The 27,905-nt window shown below is 39.1% G+C and overlaps 2 protein-coding genes across 2 annotated transcripts; both read right to left on the reverse strand.

Annotated features, from left to right (window-relative positions):
* Positions 1-5,931: 5,931 nt before the first annotated feature.
* Positions 5,932-17,012, reverse strand: LOC139145706 (carotenoid phi-ring synthase-like). Its single transcript, XM_070717018.1, has 8 exons — positions 16,737-17,012; positions 13,520-13,642; positions 12,868-13,023; positions 12,175-12,327; positions 8,423-8,551; positions 7,890-8,038; positions 7,407-7,492; positions 5,932-6,917 (listed from the first exon to the last, which is right to left on the reverse strand). Exons 1-8 carry the CDS (start codon positions 16,828-16,830, stop codon positions 6,143-6,145), a joined length of 1,665 nt encoding a protein of 554 aa, XP_070573119.1. The 5' UTR covers positions 16,831-17,012; the 3' UTR covers positions 5,932-6,142.
* Positions 17,013-20,023: 3,011 nt separating this feature from the next.
* LOC139145707 (high mobility group nucleosome-binding domain-containing protein 5-like) lies at positions 20,024-26,486 on the reverse strand. Its single transcript, XM_070717019.1, has 5 exons — positions 26,310-26,486; positions 24,050-24,229; positions 23,524-23,650; positions 21,844-22,369; positions 20,024-21,723 (listed from the first exon to the last, which is right to left on the reverse strand). Exons 1-5 carry the CDS (start codon positions 26,352-26,354, stop codon positions 20,928-20,930), a joined length of 1,674 nt encoding a protein of 557 aa, XP_070573120.1. The 5' UTR covers positions 26,355-26,486; the 3' UTR covers positions 20,024-20,927.
* Positions 26,487-27,905: the final 1,419 nt, after the last annotated feature.

Below are 27,905 nucleotides of genomic sequence, written 5' to 3' on the forward strand. Positions count from 1 at the left end.
ACATTGAGACACGACAACAGCAAGGAGGATTTTGCTCCAAATCCTGTAAAGTTCGCAAGAAAGCTAGTAAATAGTGTACCAGGCCCTACTAGTCATTCATTAAAATATCAAAGCGGTTGTAAACCTAGCTACGTTTTGCTCCTGTGTATTTGAAAAGTACATTAGTGGTCAACAAACGCCAACACATTGCATGAAGCCGTGTCCGGCTACAAGTTATAGCCTACTGCTGGCTAACTAAATCCACAGTAAAACAACAATATAATCAAAAGTAAGACGAAGATTTTTTGATTTTTCAAATGAATGTTTAATACTAAAATCAAACTGCTGTACTAAAATTTTAAAGACGAATTTGAAATCAGACAAAAAGACGGTAACATCTGATGATCAAACACTGAACTTGAACAAAACTGGACACTTTAGAAACTGAACAGCAAAAACTGAAAAATACGATTTTTGCTATGACACTAAAGCCGGCCGTTGGAGACAGGGGAGATAATTGATGAAATAAGTAAACAGATAGCTATTCCACAACGACATGAGGATAAAAACCGGCGCTGTCTGAAAAAGAGCACAAATTTTGTCAATAGGCAATTTGCGATGTGGGGTGTATGGATATTCTCCAACATTGAATGAATTGGAGAAAGCAGAACAAAATGACGAATCGAGAAATGAGAAGAAGGAGGACTCGGAGGACTCGGAGGAGGAGAATTTACAAATGAACTAGCTCCTGTACAGACATGTAGGCCCTACATATCAAATCAATTCAATTCTAAAGACGAAAAAGAAAAAAAAATACGAAAAAAGTGAAAAAAAGAGATGAATGATGACGAACTAGAAAAAAAAACTATGAAACAAACTGATAAAAAATAGGACGGTAGGCCTAATGTCTTAACGGGAACAACAACCGGAAACTGGAGAAAATAGTCAGCAACAACCGACAAACTGCAAAAGCAGTGACGTAAAGCAGCGAGGGGACAGGGGAGATCGCTGATGAATTAAACAGGCCACTTGGCAGCTGGAAGTAGAAGGGTAACTATAATCATGGTCCCTATGTGTTATCAAGCAATCAAGTCAACAACTGAAATAAAACATGTGAAAGTGAAGACTAGACTGCCTGGGACGGAAGTGAATTTTTGGCCTTGCAGAATATTTATAGCTTAAACGGGAATAATGTTTCAGTACATTAATGACCATCATTTTATATGCACTACATTTTTACATGCCCGTAATATCCGGACGTATGGCAAAATGACTAACGTCGTAACCGAATCCTTGAAAATAATACCCATCAGACAGTAGTGATATTATCAAACTATTGATTAACTGGGAAATCAAAAAGAAAGCAATTGCACCAATTAATGTATTTTATTTCATAGATGACGTGCATGGCAACTAAGACGATTACCGTCAGATAATTCATTCATTCTAGCTACCAAAGCCTTAATGATTTTTAATCCTCCGGAAGGTTATCGCACACGCAAAATTAATAGTAGAACGCGATGTTTACCACTGCACACGAAGAAAACTTTAATCTCAAAAGTGTATTCCCAAGCAGACCATTCATACGATGAGTTGTAAAAGTTGACACTATCAGAATCCCTATTTTAGCCTTTAGCTTCTGATACGAAACAAATAGTTCCCCGATGCATTGACCCGATGGCGGTCACGAAGAGCAACAGGTGGTTGCTACCGTAGAGGGCGCCCGTGCGGGCACGGACTTTCGTTCTCAACCACAACCAAGGAGCTCTGAGACAGTTCCCCGAGGACTCCATGCAGGTGTAAGAACATTTTAAGTCTAAGAAATAGCGAAACAACGAAGTTGTTATGAATTCGAATATTGTTCAAATTTTCATCAATTAAAATGAATTTATTTCCTCTCATCTACAGTATTGATGTTTGAAAGTATATATATACTGTGATGACCTTCATTTGACCTTCAATGGAATCGTTGGCGCCCTCTGGTTGGAAAAGTAAGCGTTTACTAGGCAAAGATTTGTTATATTGATTGGCAGGCATATTCCGTTGTTTCAATATAGTCTAAGAACATATGTTACGTCATCGTCGGTCATTCCCTGCTCTTTTTGTTCTTCCGTGAGTATGTAATAGTGGCAAATTTCTCCTATCTGTTTAATAACTTTATTCATGCTCGGTTAACTCTGTACCGAACTGCTACTTTGGCTCAATTATTTTCGCATAAATTCAGATTCCCGTAGAAAAAGTGCAATTTGAATAGCAATCATAACAACCAACATCGCAAAAATGCAAGGTCTATACAGAAGTCATGGTACCTAGCCCACGACCAGGGATGGGCAGAGAGAACTGTTCAAAGTTTAGCTGGCACCAGTTATTTGCGTAACTTTAGTTGATGCATGCCATGAACCGAAGACGAGATGTTGATAAGACAGAAAATACACATACTTGGAAATGTTTTTTAGATCATAACATACTGACTTCAAGGAATGAAAATATTTGGAGAATCAGTCTTTATTTCCCTATTTTCCGGAATATTATGTTGTACACTGAAACAAAAGCTTTCGCCCGGATTGATATTTTTGAAAATCAAGTGACCACCCTCCTTTGTTGTGTGGATAAACAAAATGACCAACTTTGTAGTTTCTTGATTTCATATGACCCCCAGGAATTCGCCCTCCTACACAAGGTGTAACACTATGTCTATAACAAGCACGAGAACAGAGAAAATATTTCATTCCAAAAAAATAAGCCACGTGAAAGTCATCGAAATTATCTGAAATTATATGTGGAAACGTTTCTGTCTGTACATATGATTTTAATTAGATTGTGGTCTGACCATAGGGAACAGCGTATACGTCCGCCCAAAGCGGTTGGGGTGTCTTGATCTCAGCACAGGTTTCTTGTTGCGATTGTTTATTTTCTTTTAATACGTCGGACTATGATATTGCAAATAAAGATTTATAATACCAACCTTAGGTGTCTTGGTCTTATCTTATAACGGTACACACTCGCCTGTAGGTTCGTTGTTGATTTTGTCAAATGATAATCTGGTGACAGATTAGTGACTTACCCTAGACACATAAGGCAATCAAACGCACCAGATTATAGACGCAAAAGAGTGATAAAACCTAGCATAAGATTACCACGGGACAAATATATGACACAGTGAAGAAATCTTTACAAAACCAGTCAGTTGCCGTCAACTAAGTTGTTCATGCAAAAAGGTGTTCGTGCAGAGTTTTTCAGCGGGCTGGTAAATTTCAAAACTAATCAGTGGGCGGGGAGAAAAATCACTTTTTACTGTGGGCGGGGAAGAAATTTCATTTTCTTCAGGGGGCGGGGAGAAAACTTTTACAGTGGGTACCGGAAATACGTAGAGGGAGGGGAATACCGTGGTTGATAGAACTTGAGGGGAGACTAAACGCCTAACTTAGAGGTGAGCAATGTATGAAGGTATACTGATCGCCCGGTTTTGCGTTGATCTGGGTTGCCTGGTGGGCATCTAGTGGGCAATGGGGAATTTCAGTAATGGGGAGCGGGCAGTGGGGAGCTTGAATTGTTGTGGGGAGTGGGACTGGGCAAACCATAGATACTGGAGGGCAGTGGGCATCAAAGTTCAGTTGGAGGGTATATTTTCCGTATATGCCAGTGGGTTGGCAGTTACGAACAGTTCTACTTTCCCCTCCAAATTATTTTAGGTCAAGGTCAAAAATAAGTAAAATCGGTATATCAGCCTTAAAAACATGTTTTGTGATGATTTTGCGAAATTGATGAAATTTACCAGTTGGCGGCACCTGACGAGTGCTAAGATAAGGCAAAGAAACCCAAGGTCTGTAGTGCATTTTTTTGGCAATATCACAATCCAACGTAAGCAACGATAGCAACGTCAACAAGAAACCTGTGCTGAGACATCCCTCCCACCCCTGGGACGGACATGAACCCTACCTATCCCTATGGTCTAACATACTTTAATAGTCTTTGTCAAGGAAGTTGTCAGCGGAATGAGTTTAGCTGTCATTGACTCATCACGATCATCATTATTCTTTCCCAATGATGTAGCATTTGCCTTTTCTCGAATTCGTACAATCAAACGTATAGGAGTATCCATCATTACTTTGTCCAGTTCATGTTAGACAAGCTCTATAGTGATATGCTAACGCAAAACTTTGAACGAACACTGCACTGTCGTCAGTACTTCACAATAGAAATGGTAGATGTTGTAGTTCGTGGGTCGTTTTATACGGAAACCTTCATTCATGACCAGAAGTCAAGAATTTTACATTTTATGCACTTTACATTCTTATACATACATGTATTACTATCCGGACATCGTTGGGAGGGCGGTTAGGATTAGGTTCAAGAGGTAGAATTATATTTCGTGCAGACCTTAATGTAAAAAAATGTAAAAGGGGAACTCTCGGCCGTACCCATTTTTTTTTTATCGATCAAGACATGAAAACTCTCGCTACCTGGCTTTTGTCTTGTGCTAGGGGCTAAACTACATGAGATTGAAGTGCATTGAGGGTTGAATTCAAGTTTTCGCATCGGCAAGGTCAGCGCACGTGCGGTAAAGCATGTGAGGTGAGTACATGGAATGCACACATGCACGATGAATGTTAAAAGCGACATTTACCGAGGGGTAATGTGGGGTAGTTATTATTTTATGAGGAAACATGGTCAGTGATCGCTAGCTATGCTAAAGAAACTCCAGTCCATTACAGAGCGCCCCTGTGAAAATCGGATGGTACCGGTTACGCACTTTTTTATTCGCCGAACCTCAACATTTTAAAGCCACACGTAAACACAAAAGTGAAAACTTTTACCGTGAAATTCGATGAGAACGGAAAATAACGTGGGTAAGTAAAATACGCATATATTACCAAGTTTTGATTTTCATTATGGTAGCCGCAGGAAATCGTAAATTCTGAATATTTTGTCATTAGTTACACATTAGAACAAGACGGAACGGTATCTCAACATTTTACCAAAAGATCTCCTATGTAGGCAACAGCCAAATCAACTGAGAGGCTAAAAGTGAACGATAATTTGAGACAGGAAGACAGAAAAACAGTTGTGACAATAGCGTTACGAGACCAATATCACGTCTTTGTGAATTTTTTGTAAGAACAATACCTACCCTTTGTCAACTTTATCGAGTCTATGACAAATAAGAAAAATACATGATTCTTGATCTTGCGAAATGGTTTTCCAATGATATCAACACAGCAATGTTTCCGTCCTTTTAGACACATACTCGTACATGTCTGTCTTGAACTGATCAAAATTTTGTCAAGTTGGTATATCTGAGGTTTATTGTTCATACAGTACTCAGATTCATAGATTTTGTCTTCAAACAGTTATTTAGAATATATATTTATTTAAAAAAATGTATCGACCTTCAATTTGATGAATCTTCAAGTATTTTGCATTTGTCTGCAAGTAGTTTCTTGCTGTCCTTCACAAACCATGATGTCAAAATGATTCGTTTTCAACTCGGTAAGACACTCTGTATGTAAGCTTACATGTGTATAGCGACAGATGTTACCAATGAAGACAACGTTATATGACCGCAGCGGTGGCACTCACAGCAGAGGGCCTATGCTTGTCCTGCACCATTTCAAAACACCCCTTAACACCCTGTATAGCTAGGATTTTCGACGAAAAAGATATGGAAGGGAAGAGACAACATCAACAGATAGATACAGCCATGTCAATGTTGTATAGAGTAATGGAATTGTTTCAAGGGGGCATTGAATATAGCATGTAATGCACTCGTTTGTAAGGCTAATTATTACTATTTTAAGATACTTTAGAATATAAAGGAGAATAAAATTTGATTGTCAAAAGTTGCAGCTATTGTTTATCTATAATACCTTTACAGACTCTACATTCACACGGTGTATAGTCGTTACTGTGCAAGGGAGAATAATGTGATAAAAAGGTCGTAACTGTGCCATGGGCCGTGAAATAGCTGCCAAAATCTTTATTTATAACTTATTGAAATGTGGAAAGCGATTGATTAAAATTTGATCGCGTGTAAAAATGATTTTCTGACTAATGTGCATATTTCATTGATCTTATTTTCATGCGATTTAGCTTGGTAATAATTGTCATGCTGTGATGGCGCTATCGAACGGTAACATGGAACCGGCAAATACTACATTGTTCTTCATAGTAGACCTGGACCATACGAAGATGTCACCGTCAGCGGTACCTGTCGAATATGATCGAGAAGCAATATCTGATTGGCTGCTTCTCGACCAGTTGAAACAGCCCTTTCCATCAGAGCAGATGGATAGTCAGTATGCAGCCAATCACCTGCCAGTGCCAAGTTTTCAATGCCGCATTCAGCTGCGAAGGTGGACTTTGGCCGATGAATGTGTAATCCGGCCTGGAAAGACGGAAAATTTTGGAAGGAATGCACATGGTACGCTAGTGTCTTAAATTGTCTGTCAAATATTTCAGGATATATTACTTTAACTGTTGGAGATATGATGTCCCACACTTCCTCGTCGGACACCTGCCCATATTCCCATGTATAGAGATGGAATTCCAAAACAGAACCGCCTGTTTCATTTGCCCACTCGGCGAACTCCTCTTCTAACATATGGTATTGCACAATCAGGTTGATGGGAAAGAATTCAGGGGTTTCAAGGATTGAGGGAGCGTTCTTCAGCTGCTTGTCAAACCAAACTCTCAATACCTTGTATGGGGGTGCGATCGAAAGTCGCGATGTTTTCTCGACAAACTTGCTAAGACTGTTATGGATGCTGTCCCCGGATTTGTACTTTGTTAGGGTGGATCCCATTATGCTCTGTACGCCCTCGAGATCGGTCGCCAAGACAACGTGATCGAAGTGTTCTTCAGGATGACCGTCCTCACCGATGACATGGCCGTTGGTGGCGTTGAACACAAGGGACCTGATCGGAGTCTTCGTCTCAATTCTGCGGATTAAATTTAATATAACATTGTCGTTTCCTCAAAATCAACTGCAAAGCAATAGTTCTAAATCCCCACTTATTTGCATTCATGCTTTTGAATATTTAATATTTTGATGATGTTAGTCGTTTGTTCTCTTTTCAAAGTTTGTACGCAGTTAATCAATTAGTTTGGAGAAAAGGCTGAAAAATCTCTTAAATGGAATTTGATTAAGGAGAAACTATTTTTCCAATGGCAAGACTAAGGCGAGGAGAGTCCCCTTCGTAGCCTTCATCTGCCGTAGCTGTGTAATTTCAGCATCATGTGCCGATTACAGATTTGTCTAGGTCTGAAAAAGTTGTGAACAAGTACTCATACATATAGAAATGCCCCTAATTGAACGCGCCGAATAACCGTGACTGGACTGTACCCTGGCCAGAGGTGGCAGGTGTATGGCCCGACACTGACTGAGCAAAGTATGCGCAGACCGTTATCATGATTATACATGTACTTACTTTGTACCATACGATGCCAGCTTCTTCAACCATGGTTCAAGTACAGCGGTGTGGTAATTCTTTGTAGTAACTTCCCTACTGTCAGCCTAAGGGAAGTCAGAAATTTTCATTTGTCGTTTCAAATCCCTACTCTCTCTCTCTCTCTCTCTCTCTCTCTCTCTCTCTCTCTCTCTCTCTGAGTGTATTTGTCTGTCTGTCTGTTCGATATACACCAGTATGTTAGTATATGTGACTAAGTTGTATGTAATTAAGTTATAAGATAGCACAGTGCTCAATAGCGAGAATATATATATTCTCGCTATCGAGCACTGTACTAACTTATAACTATATATAACTTATAACTACATATATATATATATATATATATATATATATATATATATAATATATATATATATATATATATAACAGGTAGGATTGCAGAATGCACTAAACTTATTAAGTATACAGTCTCATCATTACTTTGTACTTGAAGTAATTTACCTTGGCATCACTGAGGAAATACATTTGGATGTACATCAGCATTTCAGCGGCGCTCATCGTCTGTTGTTCGTTCAAAGACACCGACAAAGCTGGCTTCAGGAGGATATCGAAGAATTTCGGATCAATCCTAGACTCTTTGGCCCACTCGACTGTAATGAAACTTAAGTAATCACACACCATTCGATTCGTGCACGCCCTGCACGAAGAATGCACTAATGGAACTAAAGTTTGATTTCTCCGATACCGATTACATCACAATAATCGATTCTGATCAAGGCTATAGTTTCATTCAATCCACATCTGTCAGGATTTCGTTTGAAGAATAAAAATGACAACGCACGGGCATCAACCGAAAACGGAAGTACATTACAATCTATACGTCTGTCTATACCGTCTATCGCTCTGTCTATCCATCTGTCTGTTCGTTTGTCCGTCAATCTGTCCGTCAGTCTGTGTGTGTGTACACGTACGTATGCATGTGTATTGTGTGTATTCACGTATGTATAATCAATGAATTATGCAAATTCACTTACCAAACGTCATGTTATCATATTGTTCATAGACGGTATCATGATTAAACCATATCATATCCGGCAAGGCAAGGATATTGCCAGGGATGAGAATGTCCAGGAATTTAAAATTAGGACTGCGCAGAACGATACCTAGGACGTGTGAGAGAACAAACTTGAAGACTGATGTTTAGATCATCTTCTCGGCCCTTCACCATAAAATGCGGGAAAAAGCATTCCCATGAATAAAGACAGTCTACTTTCTTTACATTTGACATGATGGACAGATTTGGAGTGATCTCCATGACACCAGAATGCTGCTAAATTGGCCTTACGGCCAAAACGGAGTCAGCGTGGACTCTCTCTCGTGCCGCGCAACAAAATAAACGTATCCACTGACGTTTATTACAGACAAAACATACAGACAATGTAGCAAATATCATGAAGTATTTTTTGTTGAAAAGGCGTGCTGGCGCCAGGACTGTTGTGCAACGTGTTGATTTCATCATGGATGTTTGGATAAACATATCCATGTCTAGAACAAAAACTAATGAAAAAAGTTAAATTTCAATATTTCAACGATTTTATCCAACTCAGAAACGAAGGCTTTCCGTTTTGGGGGAAAATTGACCCTAAAGCATTGATAGGGTCTATGGAAACACTAAAATTTTAAATCAAGAACATGCAAGAAATGTCAACAAGTTCGTAAGCCTGACAATACCAGTCGTGTTCCTTGCCATTCAAGGTGTTTATGGATACGATGGTGGAGGTTCTTTGGGAATGGGTGGGAACCATTCATCGGTACGGATACTAGTCGCTGATGTGTTTAGCGGGAGAGGGGTGGAGGAATCGGTCACAGTCACAGTCGCTGACGGTGTGCTCGTTGTTGTCGGAATTTCACCTGGACGTTGATACATGTAATAGACGTACGGTGATGAAGGTTGCATCGCATAACACGGATAAGGTGTGTAGTACTGGCAATACGAAGGCAGCAATCTAAATTGAGCTGCGTGCTGCGGAGATTGCTCGGTTGACGCTATCCCACTTTCGCTGAAGCTAACACCACCTCCTCGATCGGGCGTTTATGTAGATTCGGGCGCAGGAAACGTGATACCGCGCCGTTCAAGCTCTTTCAGTACAGGATTTACCGTATTTTTTGTTTTATACTCGAACCCATCGTATTCGCAAGTAGGTTAAGGCATGGGCGTCAAACGTTATCATGAATATGCATTAGGGCTTATGAATATTTATAGAACAACACAGTGCATACGTGAGATAACAACAGGAAAGGTACATCACATCACAAATGAAGTTCGCAAGTGAGCAAACGAATTGATAAAGAACTTACTAGTGTTTACAACAAAATATAGCCTATAAGCACTGTGTGAAAGCTTGGAACATATACAAAAGGACGAAACATTTACGAATGTATTTCCCAACAACCGATCATCGCATACAAAAGAAATCTAAACATCAGCGATACACTGATGAAGGCCAAAGTCCACGGCATAAGAAACAAGGCGACCAACGTTAACGAACAGAGTCAGACACAAAAAGATCCAAACATTAGTATTCTAGAGATCAAGAGATCAAAAACATATATGCACTATAAAATTAAGAAAGAGATAATCATGGAGAGACAGTTAGTACCTCCATGTTTATATAACTTAAGCGACTGAGGAACGAACCAGTTACGAAACGTGGGGTCAAAAGGTCAAGATGGTCTGAGACACATTTCCATGTCTCGCCATGGCTTATTTTAAAACACCCATTTGTTAATTTGACACCAACAACTTTACCAAATACAGACACAAAACACAGTAAAGCACATACAAGACAAGCGGATAATGTGTGAAGCCACTGTCCAATCTACAATTACAAATCGTTTCGATAATACTGGAGTAGGCGACGGGGTCATGACCTTTGGGATGGCTTACGAGATGGCCCGATCGCGCACACAGCGACCAAATTTCTTTCGAAAATTTCAACTTGTAGAGTGCCCTATTTCTCAGAATTTTGCTATTCTCAAACTAAGCCTTAAAAGATCTTTACAACCATACCTTTAACATGTATGATTTGGTAACGTTTCCTTTAAAAAAATACCGAAATTCAAACAAGAATTGATTTTTTCCTACAAATCGTACGTATTTGGCAGAAATATCAGGGGATTAACTCCGAAATTTCCTTGGTAAAGTATATTAGTCGATTGACTTGACTCTACTCTAATATCATTTGCCGAAAAAATAAAGTTTAAACGTTGTTTACAAGATGAAATATGCTGATACATAATATAATCGATTTTGGCGGGTAAATGTCGGTATAAAGATCACGTGACACCTTTTATGCAAATTTAAATGACATAAATTGAAAGAGCTATCAAAACTACGTATGTGTACCAAATTTTATTAAAATATGACCAGTAGTTTTTGAGAAATGAAATTCAGCTCGAAATTCTGTCTGGACTCCAGCTGGACCCCTGCCTTAACTCACTTGCGTTTTTTCACCATCGACTCAATAATTGAATGCCAACTCTTACTCTCTCTTTTTGACGAATCAGAATTTAGTTATCCGGGAGTTTGTAATAGCCTGTACCGACATGCAGCTATTGGCACTCGCTGTGTTGAAATACAGCGGTACGCTAAACAACCAAATGTAACGCTGAATCTACTTGTCAGCGCCCATGCGGGCATTTGTCATGCAAACGTAGTGGATGGGGCGTCTGACACTGATTCGTTTCTAGGCAGCAAATTCGGTAATGGACGATGGTACTCCATCGCTCATGGTTGGCGACGTCGTCATTGTTGACAATTGCCCAACTCATCACAATCGTGGAGGTGAACTTTTGGCACAATTCTTAGATCACATGGGAATACAGTATATTTTCACGCCAACTTACTCGCCTGACTTCAACGCAGCTGAGTATGTTTTCGGACACTTAAAGACACTATGTAGCCTAAAAGACCGATATTCAGGCATTTGTTTGAGGACAATAAACAATATGCTATCCTTCGCGCAGTAATGGAAATTACGTATCTATTTGACCATGTAGTTTTTTCCTGGGAAATAGGTCATTTTCCTGAGAACGAACCAGGTAACCCTAGAAAGACGGTTGCGGTTTTTCTGTCATTTCATTTTACAGTCTGCAGTATACATGTATATCTTGCTGGAATGATGAATGTTTTCAGTGTGTTTCCAATTAATCGGTCTGTAGAAAAATTCTGCACACGTAATTATTTGTTACAAAAAGGATACAAATTGAATCTTTTGTTTGATTTGTGCGATTGTTTGATGGCGTTTAGTTTTGGTGTTCTGTCTGAAAAAACGTCAGTGAATGCGTTTACTTTGTTGCGCGGCACAACAGAGAGTCCAAGCTGACTCCGTCTTGGCTATAATAAGTGAATGTGTAGACTTTCTGTACTTTATTTTCAGTGGAAGAGGAAATTTATTAGTTATAAACGTCTGGACTTGTGACAACTTGAATGACGGGACAGGAAAGGGAACTATGTGAAAAAATCCAGCTTTCGGATTAAAAAAAAAGAAATGAATTTACGTAAATGATAATTGTAATTGAGGAAAGTACATACAACAATAGGTACTAGGCAAAACTGACTGAAGAGACTTACAACCCAAAAAATTTGATTGGTTTATTTATTAATTGATTAATCATCGGATTCGCCGAACGAAATTCCAGTGGCTTGATAGTAATTCGATTGAAATTTTACAATGGATTAAAAGATATGAGTTCATTGCAAGACTACCCAACTTGGAGTACTTACCAAACAGATTCAATGGATAGGGTCCTTGGCTGTATATGGACTCGGGTTTATATTTCTTGAAAACATAATCAACAGCTTCCCATGTTTTAAAGTTGTCGTCAATATCAAGACGTCGACGGATATCTTTGAAAGTGTGATAGTTATGAAACCATGCTGCAATATTGACATACAGATAACGAAGGTATTAAGGTAAAATGCGCCTCGAAAATGAAAGACGTAAACTTTTGCTCAAACTTTTGTAAAGCAAAGTTTCAGCCATTCTCTTTAAAAATCAAGAATAAAAATATGGGGTGACCCTGAACATTTTAGATAAACAAAGCCCCCATTACTGAAGCAACAATGGACCCCTTGTTGCCTCTTGTTATCTATAATGGATGGAAGTAAACTCTCAGAGGCGATGCAAGTTGTGCAAAGTGCAGAGTTGCTTGAGTCCATTTTGGGCCGGAAGGATACAATATTGCTTTTATTTTATAGTTTTTGCGTGATTTTGTAGATTTTTTCACAGAACTAAAAAAGTGAAAACGTAGATTTACGTCGATGATTCGTTAGCAAAAATGTTACAAAATTACAAAGGTTGGCGCATGTCAAGAAAATGTTCAATGGTACAGAGTGACATTTTTTTCAGGCCTTTTTTATGGCTGCTAACATAAATCCAGCGAAAACAGACCCTCTAAAATATATAGGGACACACACCGTGAAAACCGTGCTCCACAGGGAACGTCCGGTTTAATCTTACTACCGGTTTGGCGAAAAGTCGACCTCCGACAACATCCGAAGATTCCCGGATAGTGACTTCGTATCCGCGCTCTGCCAGCTCAAGAGCAGCAGATAAACCGGCCAGTCCAGCACCTGAAAAGATCAGCGATGTTCAATATTGCATAAAGACATCTGATTACTGTACTTGTACTTATAACATTATGCTCGTCATAAAACTGTGCTCTGTGCTACACGAGGTATTGAAGTGCGGCTGTACATACCTCATAATTCTTTACAATAAACATTTTTAATGATTAATACTTGCTGTCCACTGATATCATAAAAGGATGGCATACTTTTGGGTTTTGTGTTGGATATACAAGTGCGAGAGCGAAGGGGGCGACAAGTCTGCCCGTCTTTCACAAGTGAAGGTAGTGAGAAAGTCTTTAGAAAGTGAATGAATTACCAATCCAAATTCTAAAAAGAGGCATCTCGGTAAACTTCGTAAGCCTTTGTGTATTTTACGTTTGGTCTCGAGATCTCGTCCCCTAAAGGACAGCCGACGTTAAATGTCACAACCACGTTAAGGCTGCGTGACAAGCTTTTCAATCTCTTTCACTGCCTGTGTCACTCTCCAGGAATTCCTTACCTGCTACAAGGACACGTCTAGTAACACCAGAGGGCAGTCTAACCGGATCATCAGGGTTGGCAGGAGGTATGGTTCTTTGAGTGCTTGTCAAGCCGTCTATAATTATGGCTAATATCACACCACCTGCGATTACACAGGAAATAATTGAAGAAGGGTGTTAAAGATAAAGTGTTCCCACTACTCAATCCTGCGAGCCAACTGTTTGTAATATGCTCAGACTACGTTCCTTTCAAACATTGTTTTATTGATGGAATATATTTAACACGATTGGAACTAATTTGCGATAATTGGATTGTGAACTTATGTCGGTTTAATCTGCAAATGTAAACTCATCTGATACACTTGTTTTTTAAGAGTAACTTTAATATTGCTTCAGTCAGCTATAAACTACCTAAAGCTTTTGACAAATTTGAAAAAAAATAAAGATCTAATTCTCCCAAAATAGTTCTAATCGTGTTATTTGAATATCGTGTCAGAATCACTACCGATTATATCAAAAGATTTTGAAAAGATCATTCATAGACAACTATACATCAGTCTTCAATGCCATTATTTCAGGTATATCATGTGTTACTAGTTTATTTATTCTCATTAGGGATCTTCCAATAGCAATCGCAATGTGATAATCTGCTGACTTTGCGAACACATTCGATATCAGTTTAGTCATCCGATATTACTTCACAAGTTGACGTCATCTGGTAATATACGCCGAATTGTTCGATTCACATAATGAGATGGGATACCTATTTCTTAAGGGAAACCTGTCGTTTCGGGCGTCCTTCATGGCTGTTATTTTGGTTAGCTTTTATTTGTTCTTTTCATCAATGACATGTGTGATAGTCTTGTTTCTGTACATTTGCCGATGCCATGAAGATATATCGTGTCATAAACTCAAATATTGACCGTCTCCCTTCGCAAATAATGTGATCCAAAGTGTAAAAAAAGAAAGCGGCTTCACACATCATCCATCCTTTCCTGTATGTGTTTCAATATATTTTGTGTCCACGTCGTGTTTTGGCTGTTTGTGTGAAAATTAACACGGTGACCTGGGTTGTCAATTTAAAAACAAGCCATCGTGAGACATGGACGTGTCCTTGTCGAGCGTGTCTGACACAACCGTGACTCTTTGACAAAATGTTTTTCTTTCTCCTTTATTTTGTCTTGTTCTATGTCAAGTTTTGATAGTTTTTTTTTTCTCATTTGATGCTTTCTGGTTTTGTCATTTGTCCTCTTCTATGACAAGATTAGGTCTGTTTTTTCTCATAGCCTGCATTCTCTTTCTGTTTTTACTGTTGTCATTCTGAAAGAGTACTTTTGTCCTGTTCTGTTTCTCAGACATCTTTCTAAGTTTGTCATCCAGTAACCCGGATCTTCTTTCAATCACTCTCGGTACTAGTAATGACTTTTTAAAATTTCGCATTTCTGAGTAATTGTTTTCAAAGTTTGTATGTTTTGTTTCTTACCATAACCTTGTATCTAGTTGTTTATCAACAGTCTCCCAATAAATAAATAAATACCCGAATGAAAAAAACACAAAATGAATAAATAAAGTTCAGTCGTTGACAAAGCATATGCTTTTAACACAGACGTTTACAAGTTGGTCAGTCACATTTCAAAACCCTGCAACCGGGAAGTACAACATGGCTGAAAGCGCATACAATTGCCGTGTTTATTGTATTGCAAAGGTCAAGACGAAAAATAAACGTCAAGAGAGGTGCTCTGATCATCCTAACAAGGAGAATAAAATTGATACGCTGCATTTTTAGTGTTCATGAACATCCTAGGCCCCCAATCTCCATTGATTCTGTTATTTCTTATATCTACAAGTTATCCACCGTACTCACTGACAGTACAGTAAAACGCAAAGTCATCACATCATGCCCTAGCCTGGTGAGTTTAACTGTCTCCTATAGATCTTTCGAAATGCTTCGCCTTGTATCGAACAACAAGCTACCTAGCCCTACGAGTATGGCAAGAGTGTCCAAATCATACTCGTAAGGCTACAAGCTACTCTGAGACGAGCGAACTTTACATTGACGCATTATCTACATGCAACAGTAAAACTGTCAGCAGATTTGTTGCATCCAAGCATAACTGATAATGTACTTCTATATGCATATGGTAATCAGATTAGCGGGGTACACTTAATGCGTCCCTTGATCACCTGGACCTCAGGGCAAGGAAGTCAGTCCCCCTCCATGGTGAGACTATACTATAGCCTATTATTACGATAGCAATTGTCAAGAACTCTCAAACAATCCGAGATAAGTTTAATGATCCGATAAGCTTAATGATACGATATGCGTGCATGATTTCCAGGTAACTGACTGTTGCTTATTGACATTGAGACTGGACTGGTTTAATACAAGACAGAGACCCGTTTATTTCATGGATGCGTATCTATTATTATAGTGTGTGAAACTTTTGAAAGCACACTTTAATTACGTAATACTGACACCATGAATTCCAATTTGTGCACACTCTCTCTGATCATGTCACTTTGAAAATATCTGTAGTAGATCAGTCTGAATCACTTTAACAGTTAATCCCATTGTCAAAACGAAGAGCGAAGAGCTGAGGGCGGGGCACGACCATTGTCATCAAATGGTCGTTTCATTGACCACAGACATTGAAATATAGTCGAGTGACGAACTCTCTGAAAAAGCGTTATACATAATGTGTTAAGAGCTTTGAAATGTGTTATTACTGCTTCCACGATGTTACGTATTTTCATTTAACTTTAAAAGAGCAGATAAAATCAAAATCTTATATGTATGTATGTATGTATGTATGTATGTAGGTAGGTAGGTAGGTAGGTAGGTAGTGTATGTATTATTTAGGAGTGGGGATTTGGTCGAGTGGTTTTGCCTGTGGCTTCTCTCTCGGCTCGGTGACTGAGTGCCGTACGTTGTGAGTTCAAACCTGATTGAAAACACTTTATTTACTATATTAAGGCGAGTGATGTAATAGCGATGTTATGTAACAAGCGTGCTGTACTAAATAGACTGTCCCTGACAGCAGTTAAACTACATTGTATTTCCATCATCTGGAAATACCAACTATTTCTTGTATTCCAAGTGTCGTCACATCGCGATACTGATAGGGCTGATGATATTGCTTAAAATTTACAATTTATATGTTATAGTTCAGTGATCAAAATTAGAAAATCTTTGAAAGGACTAACGTATTGAAGTTGATCTTTGGTTAACTCACTCACCTATGGCGACGACAGAAGAAATACGTAGCACGCTGTTTTTTAGACCTCTGCCATTTGTCTGTAGAGGGGATAAGCCAGTTTCATCCCCCGGCATGGCTGCTGTTCGAACTTGCAACTGTTGATGGATCCTGACCCAGATACCGCTGTCCGGTCTTTGGCGTCCAGTGCGACCTACCTCTCTTTCTCAGGCAAATGATGGGCCAATTCAACGTTGACAGAGTAGCTTCAAGTTTATAGGATTGCGCCGTTTTAAAGGCACTAGACAAATAGATTGTGAGCAAGGGCGGCAACATCATCGATTAAGTGACAGCGTTACGTAAGTGCCAAATAACTGTGGGCATTATTGGTAATACAGACAATGCAGAACATTTATATAGTAGTTATACCAGGACCAGGGAACTATCGATTCAACAAATATGTAGTTTTTTGTGACATGTCCATGACATTATTTCAGTAATTCTGTTCAGTTTTCATCAAAAAAATTGATACCATGCTGTGGTAGGATGTCGCAATGTATTTGACAGATTTGACGTGTAGCCACTGACTGGGAGAACGACTTGTTTCAGAGAACTATCGATTCAACAAATATGTAGTTTTTTGTGACATGCCCATGACATTATTTCAGTAATTCTGTTCAGTTTTCATCAAAAAAATTGATACCATGCTGTGGTAGGATGTCGCAATGTATTTGACAGATTTGACGTGTAGCCACTGACTGGGAGAACATACTTGTTTCACGCACTTACAAATACTGACTGGGGTGGGGTACAAATACTGACTGGGGTGGGGAGGAATAGTATCCCAAAAATATCGAAAACATTTCAAATCTCTCCTCTCTGTGACAAAACATGTTCAAATGGTCCCCCATATTATGGTCAAATATTCATAAAGCCAACAATATATCAAAACTAAACTTATGATATCTGGTTTTTGCCCGGTATTTTTGCCTTTTGTGTAAACCCTAATATCTTATTTCATACCTTATCATGTTGAAATATTCAGTATTCAGCTTGCCAACACAGTCGGTGTATGTATACTGTGCATTTGTAATATCGACAAATGAACTTCAGTCTGGACTCTAGTTCATCAACGAAAGTGTGCGCATATAAAGGCCCTATTGACCAGTTGAATATTGTGTGTTTCAGCATGCTCTGGGAGATAGCAAGAATCAGTAGTTAATAGATCGACAAGAAAATATCGGAAAAGTCAACAGTTGTATAGCATCTATTCCGTTTGACAGGTCAAGCAATTTTTTCTTAGGAAAATTAACTGATACCCATACTATTTTAGCTTATTTTAAAATAAAAGTCAAGAAATTCTACACAATCATTCCGATATATGTTTGGTTATCGTTCACATAAGAGCCATTGGATGACAAAGCAATTTTATTCATTTACGTTTCATTGAATTACCTACCAAACTGTGAAATTTGAAAATGTAAATAATAGGGACTGGAATATTTTCAGATCCCACCTCTATACCCGCTGCTAAACGTTGAAATCCCATCTCTTCTACCCAGAACGTTAAATATCCCATCGCATTACTCCTGCTCCCAATTCACCCCCTTCAGGGATTTGTGAATGCACCCTTAATGTGTCTGAACCTAACTCCCATTGGCCTGTGCTGTAGTTCAAATAGTGCAGGACAGTGGGCGGGTTTTTCAGGGATAAAAAAACTTTTTGGGGAGGATAGACAATTCTAATTTATTTTATTCGTACAGCATCCATCTGGTGGAGCACACAGAGGAATGAGTACAAAAAATAAGCACAATTTCGTATATAAAACAATTATAAGACAGAATTCAGTGTACACAATGCGCTGTAACAACAAGTTACGATGACAAATGGCAAAGAGTATTTCGATTGAGGGCAGAACAATTGTAGCGTCACATGATACAAAGCACGGGAGCAACAACTCGTTTACACATTTAAGAATTCACAAAGTATAAGTAACTTATCCTTCTCATGGAGCTATTCTGCGTACTATATTGTATAAATAAATGGACACACTCAGAAAGGAGAGACAGACTGTCAGGAGCAGAAACAGTTCATTTCACTTCGGTGCAACAACTCATTGTATGAGACCGACACCATCTGCGCAACGAACGATCAGTTCGTGTCTCAAGGACACATTTCAAAGTCACTGACTCATTGATTAAAGGGAGAGGGTCGTCGAAACTATGTTCAAAGGTTGCCAGGAACCCCTACCTGCCCTACGACCGATGTAACACTGTATCTAGGGTACATTGGCGATTGATGCCGAAAGTTAAAATATGATTGTTAACAATGAATATCCTAAAATTTGTATGTTACAGCTATGTTTACGTGATGCGTCTAGATATCATGCACGAAACACATTGTTTGTAAACAAGAAAGTCGCACACGCGCACTTAATACGATGACAGTCTCCCTTCAATTACAGTAAACCAGCATGGGGCAGCTCTGTCTGGAGAGAGAGCTAATCAGTTGCACTTTACAAATGTATCTTCAATGTAGAGATGAGAAATATTAAAATGCACTCACGGACAGACTCACTGATCCTCTCTCTGAGAGACTCCTAGCCATGGTTCCGTATTCAGTAAACAAGTTCCAGTTCTACATCATCACCTGTAAATTCCAGAATCTTCCTTAGATTTCCCATCAGTTTACAGACAGTGGGCCCGTTTTTCACAAGTTTAACAAAGTGTCATGCTGCCGAAAATGTGTAATGTATGTTGTCATTTAATTCCCATTCTACCTTGTTTTTGGTGGCGCAGAGTGCACGAGTGGTGGGGTGTCGGAGTATCAAGAGGTTTCTATTACTGTTTACTTGTTCCCTTTCTAGCAGCTTTGGTTTCGAATGCAAGTATTCTGTTTCTGAACAACAAACAGAGATATACATGTACCAACCAGTAACATCATGAAAGATTGTAATACACTTGGCTTGGGGCACTGACAAGGCCTATGTACGTGATCACAGCTTTTTCGGAGACACTAGCTCTTTCATGGAACTTCAGTGCTTTCAGACTTTTCGATGAATGTTTGCAGACTAGGATTTCCTTAGTCGATAATGATAATTCATCACTATGCAGTCTACCCGCTGGTGCACACCATCTTTTTGTGCTCGTTTCCTGTGAAATGTACACACAAGCCATAGCACATTTCTCCGCCTAAACACATTAACATACAACAAAACGCACATTGTCATTTACACACCATTACATACACACTTTGTACATACATACATAAATACATACATACATACATACATTACGTTAGTAAAATGTACAATATATACATAGGTACATGTTAAATTGCTCAATATCCTTTATTTGCCGCATAGCTGTTCGGCCAAGGGGATATCTAGCAAGTTTGGTAAGGAATTGTCTACAGCGGTGACGATTTAAGGCTTGAAAGCATAAGAGCTTCTATTATTTTACAAATATTGACATGGGACAGAATTATAAAGAAACATTGTTAAATATTCAGGTATTACAATAGCTGAAACTGAAGTTTCCTTTTCAAAGAGAATATACTGATGGCAGAGGAGGCAAAGTGAGAAGATAACGTCAATACATTTATAAGATGTATAACACGTTAATTGCTCAAGTGACTGCGGTTTGCTTCATTTGGAATAATACATGTAATTTTGAAAAAAGGCTATTATGGGTAATCTGGCCATTCTTTGACCAAAGCCAATGTGTTAAACGCCATCACAGAGGAACCCAAAATTTGACAGAAGTCAGGGTGAAGTAATTTAATTTGAAAGTTTTGCAATACTAGGTCTTTTAATGTTTTGAACGAACAATAAACGTCTACAGTTCTCATTGATGTCGTTTTTTGTTTGCTGTATTTGGCAATCAATTTGAGCAAAACGGCGAATTCACTGTGTTAGACTGGTTGACCTTATTTCCAATAAGGTACACGGGATTCCTGGCTAAATGCTACACGTCCTACTTTTGAAATAAAATAGATAATTATCTAATTTCAGGTTCACCTGACATCTCATCAAATCAAAATCATTTATTTACATTCCTGACGGTGTTTCCTCGTAAAAGCCCCGATTCCACCAAAGACCCAGGGGCTCCACAGCTACAATTATATGATCTTGTTCAAAGAGGCAACTGCATGTCCGATATGGCAAACCGAAAAGTGAAAATTGAAATTAACTAGAGTAGGATCTCATACTGTGCAGGGTTTCAGAAAACGAAGTTTAACCCAGAAACTTCATAACATCGTCATCATCATCGTCTTGTACCCTTTTCCTACGACCACTGCCAGTTCTTAAGAAACTCATCGCAGAATCGTCGTCATCATCGTCATATTGCTGCCGACGTCTTCTATAAGTGTATGGCGAGCCGCCGCTTTCTTCATCGTCATCATCCCATTTTCTACGACTGTATGGACTTCTCCGTGAATAGTATGATGGTTGCTCATCCTCTTCCTCTTTCTTCTTTTCCTCCTCTTCCTTTTTCTTCTTTTCTTCCTCCTCTTGTTTCTTCTTCTCTTCCTCCTCTTGTTTCTTCTTCTCTTCTTCTTCTTCTTTCTTTTTCCTTTCCTCTTCCTCTTTCTTTTGCTGTTCTTCTTCCTCTTTTCTCTTCTGTTCTTCCTCTTCCTGTTTCTTCCTCTCTTCCTCATCCTTTCTCTTCTCTTCTTCCTCTTTCTGGTTTCTTTCCTCCTCTTCCTTCTTTTTCCTTTCGTCTTCCTCTTCTTCTAACCTCTTTTCCTCCTCCTCGTTTTGCATTTCCGTTTCTACTTTGGCTTCCTCTTCCTCATCCTTGGTAACATCGCCTCCTCCTAGAACAGCCATTACATCATCGTCTTCATCGGTCTTTTCCTCTTTCTTAGTGTCCCCTCCTCCGAGAAGAGCCATCATGTCGTCCTCCTCAGTTTTCTCCTCTTTCTTAACATCCCCTCCTCCTAGAAGAGCCATCGTGTCGTCTTCTTCACTTTTCTCTTCTTTTTGAACGTCCCCTCCTCCGAGAAGTGCCATCATGTCATCCTCCTCAGTTTTCTCCTCTTCTTAACGTCCCCTCCTCCAAGAAGAGCCATTGTGTCATCTTCTTCACTTTTCTCTTCTTTTTCGACGTCCCCTCCTCCAAGAAGTGCCATCATGTCATCCTCTTCAGTTTTTCTCCTCTTTCTTAACGTCCCCTCCTCCAAGAAGAGCCATTGTATCATCTTCTTCGCTCTTCTCTTCTTTTTGAACGTCCCCTCCTCCGAGAAGTGCCATCATGTCATCCTCCTCAGTTTTCTCCTCTTTCTTAACGTCCCCTCCTCCAAGAAGAGCCATCGTGTCGTCTTCTTCACTCTTCTCTTCTTTTTCGACGTCCCCTCCTCCAAGAAGAGCCATCATGTCATCCTCTTCAGTTTTCTCCTCTTTCTTAACGTCCCCTCCTCCAAGAAGAGCCATTGTATCATCTTCTTCGCTCTTCTCTTCTTTTTCGACGTCTCCTCCTCCAAGAAGTGCCATCATGTCATCCTCTTCAGATTTCTCTGTCTTTTCTTCAGATTTCTCTTTGTCTCCTTTTTCATCGGCAGCATCAGTTTCATCTTTACCTTCTGATTCGTCATCGCCCTCTTTTTCTTTTGAATCTTGTTTTTCTTCATCTTTCTCTTCCTCCTTGCCCTCTTCAACATCATCTTTCTTTTCCTCTGCAAAGGAAATGTATAGATTAAAACCACGGTCAAAATTTCGACTATTGCACCTTGAAAGGCTATTGCTATCAAATCTATGTCACTTGGAAATGCTGCTGCTTGGCTTAGAAAGCCCGCCTCGTGGTAGATTATAATCTTGGACAGACACACTCTACTAGTGTCCGTTTATCCACCAACGTCATATGAACTAAGAGTGTAACAGTCTCAAAGAATGATATTCCGGGCCTCCAGCGACATCGCTCGCCGAGAAGGAGAGATGACAGAACCACTCAGCCACATAACAATGCTCGAAAAATAGGGATCAGTGGACCAGATATATATATAGTGATATGACACGTAAGGTTTCACGAATAAATCGAAAGATTCCCCTGACAAACGCTTCATTTGACCTTCTATAAGGTCACACACCGTATTAAACTAACAGAATCCCACATCAGATGGATTGACAAGGAATGTCTCACACGAGTTGGGTAATGTCTGTCTGACTCAAGCCGGAGGTGAGTGTGAGATAAAAATTCCCTAACGAGAGTGAGACATTCCACCTCAGCCAAATGGTGTTTGATTATTTCTACCATATCCTTTAAATACTTCAAGAAATGACAATTATCGTATCTTATATTGTGGGAAATGCTGTCATCAATAAATGTATTTGATTTATATCATTCACCTTAGCCAAAGATATTCCACATTCATCCACATCAAATGCTGTGACAAACATGTCTAACATGCTCTACTGATAACACTGCTGTACCTCGGTCAGCACCGCGTAATAATTATTTTGCGGCACATTAACGGTCAAAATAACTGTATCATATTGTTATTTTATCCATTTTTATATGTTTTTCACTAACGGGCAGTACACGAAACTTTCATTTTGAAGTGTGGTGTCTGCCCGAGCTACCGCTAGAGATTCAGTTTTACAGTACGCGATCTCCAATTTGTCAAATAATACAATTGCTATCAGCGAGGGGACACCGATTGACCAATAATCATTCGTCAACGTAATACTTGCTATCGTGATAATACAGAGTGTGAGAACAAATCAATGCCACACGTTATCAGTGTACTAGGGAAGTGAGAATCCTCAAAGTCTTGATACTCGACATCTATTCTATTTTCTGTGGATATAATTCCGTCACGGTGTTATTTACCCGGTTTTTCCTCTTCAACACTATCTCCTCGGTGGAAACGTTTTTTGGGTTTCGGTCTAGGGTCTTTGATTTTCAGGAATTTCCATAGTTTTTCAGTCTCCTTGGCTTTCTCAAAATCTTCGTAATCCTGCAAGATGGATGACAAACACAAACGAACTGATATCGCTCTATGAAACTCCCATGTCACACTGAAATGCTCTGATTGATTTCCTCCTAACCATACATTTTACAACATTTTGCAATGCTCGGGATCTTAAAGTAGCATTATTTTCAATGCTGTACCAGAAACTTTCACAGAATATGAAACTATGAAGGAAAAACAAGAACGTATAGATATGTCGATTTTCAAATTAACTAAATAATACAAAGTTGAATGTAATTGACGATCATTATGTTTTTATTGCTCATGGTTATAAATTGCTGCTAACGATTATTCTCGCGATGTAAAGCAAACACGGTGACTATTAAGAGGAAAAGTACAATTATACTTTGGACTCGATTTAACTTTTGTACTGAGTTAACTTACCCCGAGATAGTCTTCATCGAAGAAAAATTGGGGTGTTGCTGGAGTCCCTTTTGCTACCTTTTTGGGACATTTTTCCTTCAAAACCTTCTTAAACTCTTCATTTCCTGCTATATCAACCGGCTCAAAGTCGACCTTGTTGCCCTCCAGAAGAAAATTCACTAGTTGCTGGCGTTTCCTGATCTGTAGAGAGTGACAATTGATGTTAAGTAAGCCAAATAAACAAGTAAGATGTTTAAGTCTGTGATCTCCAAAGAGCGAATGCAGCTTACATTCGTTCCAAGACCATGTCACTCTTCAGTATTTAGATTGAAAATTCATATCAATTCATGATTAAAATTTTCTTCTTGGAGAAAAGAAGCGTTTCAAATCGATTTTATTGTCTCAATCCCTCTAAATAAATTAAACGGACACACGTTTGTGTCATTAAGAAAGTATTCATGGAACTGACTGCTCGTCATACGATATTTATGCGAAAAGTTCACAGCCTTATATCATATTAAAACAACAGACCACTATATTTTATGGATTATGAAAACCTTACAACGATAATCTAAAAAATTAATGATGCAAACAAATGACATTGACTTTCAACTTTCGCCAATTTATCCGATCGCACATTATTATATGTAAGTTCCTCCATGAGTTCGTTCACTGTTCCGTTCAATTCCAAGCTGTTTTGTGTTCCGCGTACACTTCCACCAACATGACTTCCAACAATACGTCTTGATTTCATGAACACAACGGCCGAGTCACTGTTGCATACCTTCCTATCTAATCACTACAAACGACGTGAAGATGTTCAAGCTGTTTCAGTCGAGCGCGCGATCTGAGTGGAATTATCACGTGGACAGGTGAAACTTTATCAGAAAAACATCTTCGCATTTTTTTATTCCATTTCATCACATGTACATATCCATTTAGTTTTTTTTTTAATTTTATGCAGCTTTATTTAAAGAGACAAAATGCATACCATCTTTTTTACTGACATCCTTTCTACTGAAAATTAACGTTAAATCATTTCTTTTACGTTAGATTGCTCGCACTTCACTCTGTAAATAATTTTCAAATATATCGCCATGAGAAGTAGTCATCAACACCACAGCGAAGAAGCTATGGAGAGTTATATCAACGATATTTATAACTGTGCAGTGATAACTAACTGTCCTTCGGAAGTATCAAGAGAAAGCCTCCACGCATGCGCATTCACCAAACTCGCCAGGAATGTCGATTAAACTCTTCAATGTTTACCCCGATAACTTGTGTAAAATAATACCATGTCTGTGCCTGTGTCACTAAAGGTCGAACTATCAAGAGCGTAACATGTAAGGGGCCGTCTTTAAGGATGTTCATATGATCTATACTGCACTGTACAATACGTGTGTGTGCATATACGATTGCAATTTTGCTGCACGGTAAATAAATTCATTTGTATCAAAAGAAGTTCCGATCATGACTCTGTAAAACGACACAACTGTTGTGGTCATTGTGGATGTGCAAAGTTACACCATAGCCAACACCAAATGAACAGTGGATATGGATGAAGTCCGGGATTAAATACAATATAGGATCCATTTTGCAGTTTTACACTGTTTTGTTTTCAACTTCTCATCGCATGGGACGGATGGGGTGGCATCGCCGTATTGGTGGCATTGCAAAAAGGTGGCAAAATTTGCAAAACTTGGTAGAATATTTTGATGCCATAGATCACTCGTCAGGGACCACACCAATGATAACTGCCATACCGCTTTGCCATGTTCGGGAAAATTCTCGGAAGATAACTGCCTGTGTGGTCAAACATGCAAGATGAAATGTTAACGATCACGTGAAAATAACAGTTGTTTAATAAAAAACACACCTGTACAAACGTGCAGATATACGTCCTAGCAATTGCAAGCGAATGGTCAGATATTTATTTAGATATTTATTTTTGAGACTCACGCGGCTCAGAATCGCTCCGGTTGAATAATATCAACAGGGCCCCTTTAAAATTTACAAGATAGACGTTCTCCATCTTGTGTTTTGAGTCTTGCTTTTGTGCGATGTAGCTGAAATATCTAAATCGGGAAAAATGCTGCATGGAAATATTAAAGAATTTGGTTTTTTCATTGTTAAGTATTCAGACCTTGGCATTTTTACAATAAAGAATCTTGCGTCTTGTTGGCTTATAGGTGACAGCTGTGCTGGGAAATTGACATGATCTGACTGCAGTCTCACGGATACCGTTTCATGTATTTTGGACAAAAACAATCAATATTCTTACCTCACTCGAGTTCGAAACACTTGTGAAAAAGACTTTGATCCCCATGGTGGAAATTGATCGATGTACAGAAGACAGGAAAACGACCAAATACGCAAATAGGTTTCAAAACTTGTCCGACTTTTCTTCTGTGGAAGCTTGACTCTGGGACGACGACCGTTTCTGAAGGTGAAAGGTCATGTCCTCACCGATCCGTTTACGTCACTGTCTCCAGCCTCAAGTTCCATCTATACTCGCTGGAAAACATAGTAAAAGGAACCATAGTCAAACAGCACTAAAGAAAAAATACCACCAATTGTAAAATTCTCCAAAAATATGAAGTGAGTGTTTTAACAATTTCCATATTTCATTTTGAGTGAGAAGGCTATTTGACTCGCCAGGCATCTCATCTGATATGCGCTGGGATACCTTGTGGCAGTTGTGCATGCGACGCCACCGTCCGGTAAGTTTATCCTTGGAATAGCATGGTCATACATATTTGTTGTACATAATATGGAAGTGATCAGTTCCTTACTCATGTAAATGCACATTTGTTCAAAGTTGGTGAGAGTATGACTTTTATACATGAAGCACTGTACTTTGCTGATATTAAAGAACGTGCTAAATATACAAATACGTCGTGTATATATTCGTAAGAACGTGTTGTGCAAACGCACAAGTTAATGAAATCAGATGAAATGCATGAAGATTCGTTTTAATTTATACATGAATTGCCAAACTGTAAATACTTAAAGTGACTTATCGTAATCTTTGTCCATGTAGCTGCATGGCGCCACCAACGGTCATGGCATTCGCAGACGCTCAAAATATGTCCATCATCTATCGAAGTATTCAAGTTGATGAAAGGGTGTGAGACAAAGGTACCATCTATCAACGTTTTTGTATACCCTGGCAGCAGAAGTACTAACCAAATGCTAGAAAATATTCGAAAAGATGACGGCATAGCAGGTTTCATTCCCTGCCAGAAAAAGTTTGCAAATGATACAATTTTATAGGCCTACTTGATAAAAGTAGAAAGCATTACACGGTTTTGAAAATGCTAAACAAATACGAAATAGCAACAGGTGCGAAGCTGAACGAGGAAGAGGCCCGTTTTGTTTCTTCGGAGTCAATATTCGTTCACTTATTATCAAACAACTTTCATAATCAAGATATGATATGGAAAATCGTAACAGTAATTAATATTTGAAAGTGGGGTCATTATAACCCCCGCCGCAGGCGAGTATACACGAGATCTTGGTACAATGCGCGACACATAACACGCGCCGAAAGGCGAGTGCTAATAATATGGAGCGAATTGTACCAAAATCGAATGTATAACCGACTGAGCGGGCGTTATTGCCTTTATATTATAATTATATCAACTTTCGTCACTTTGTCGTCCTAGTGCGGTATTTTCGTCACTTTTAAGCCCTTCGTGCAGAAAACCGACGTTTGAGAGATCGAAAATCGGAATTCAGCGCCCGTGATCGACCGGGATCAATATTTTGTTCACATTTTAACGCGGTCATATTCAAAACAACCTGCTTCAGACGCAGACTATAGACACAGAAAAAGGGCCAAGAGTTCAAAGCAAAAGAAAAAGTAACAACTTTTCGA

Source organism: Ptychodera flava, chromosome 12, assembly GCF_041260155.1.
Source record: "Ptychodera flava strain L36383 chromosome 12, AS_Pfla_20210202, whole genome shotgun sequence".
Taxonomy (NCBI): Eukaryota; Metazoa; Hemichordata; class Enteropneusta; family Ptychoderidae; genus Ptychodera; species Ptychodera flava.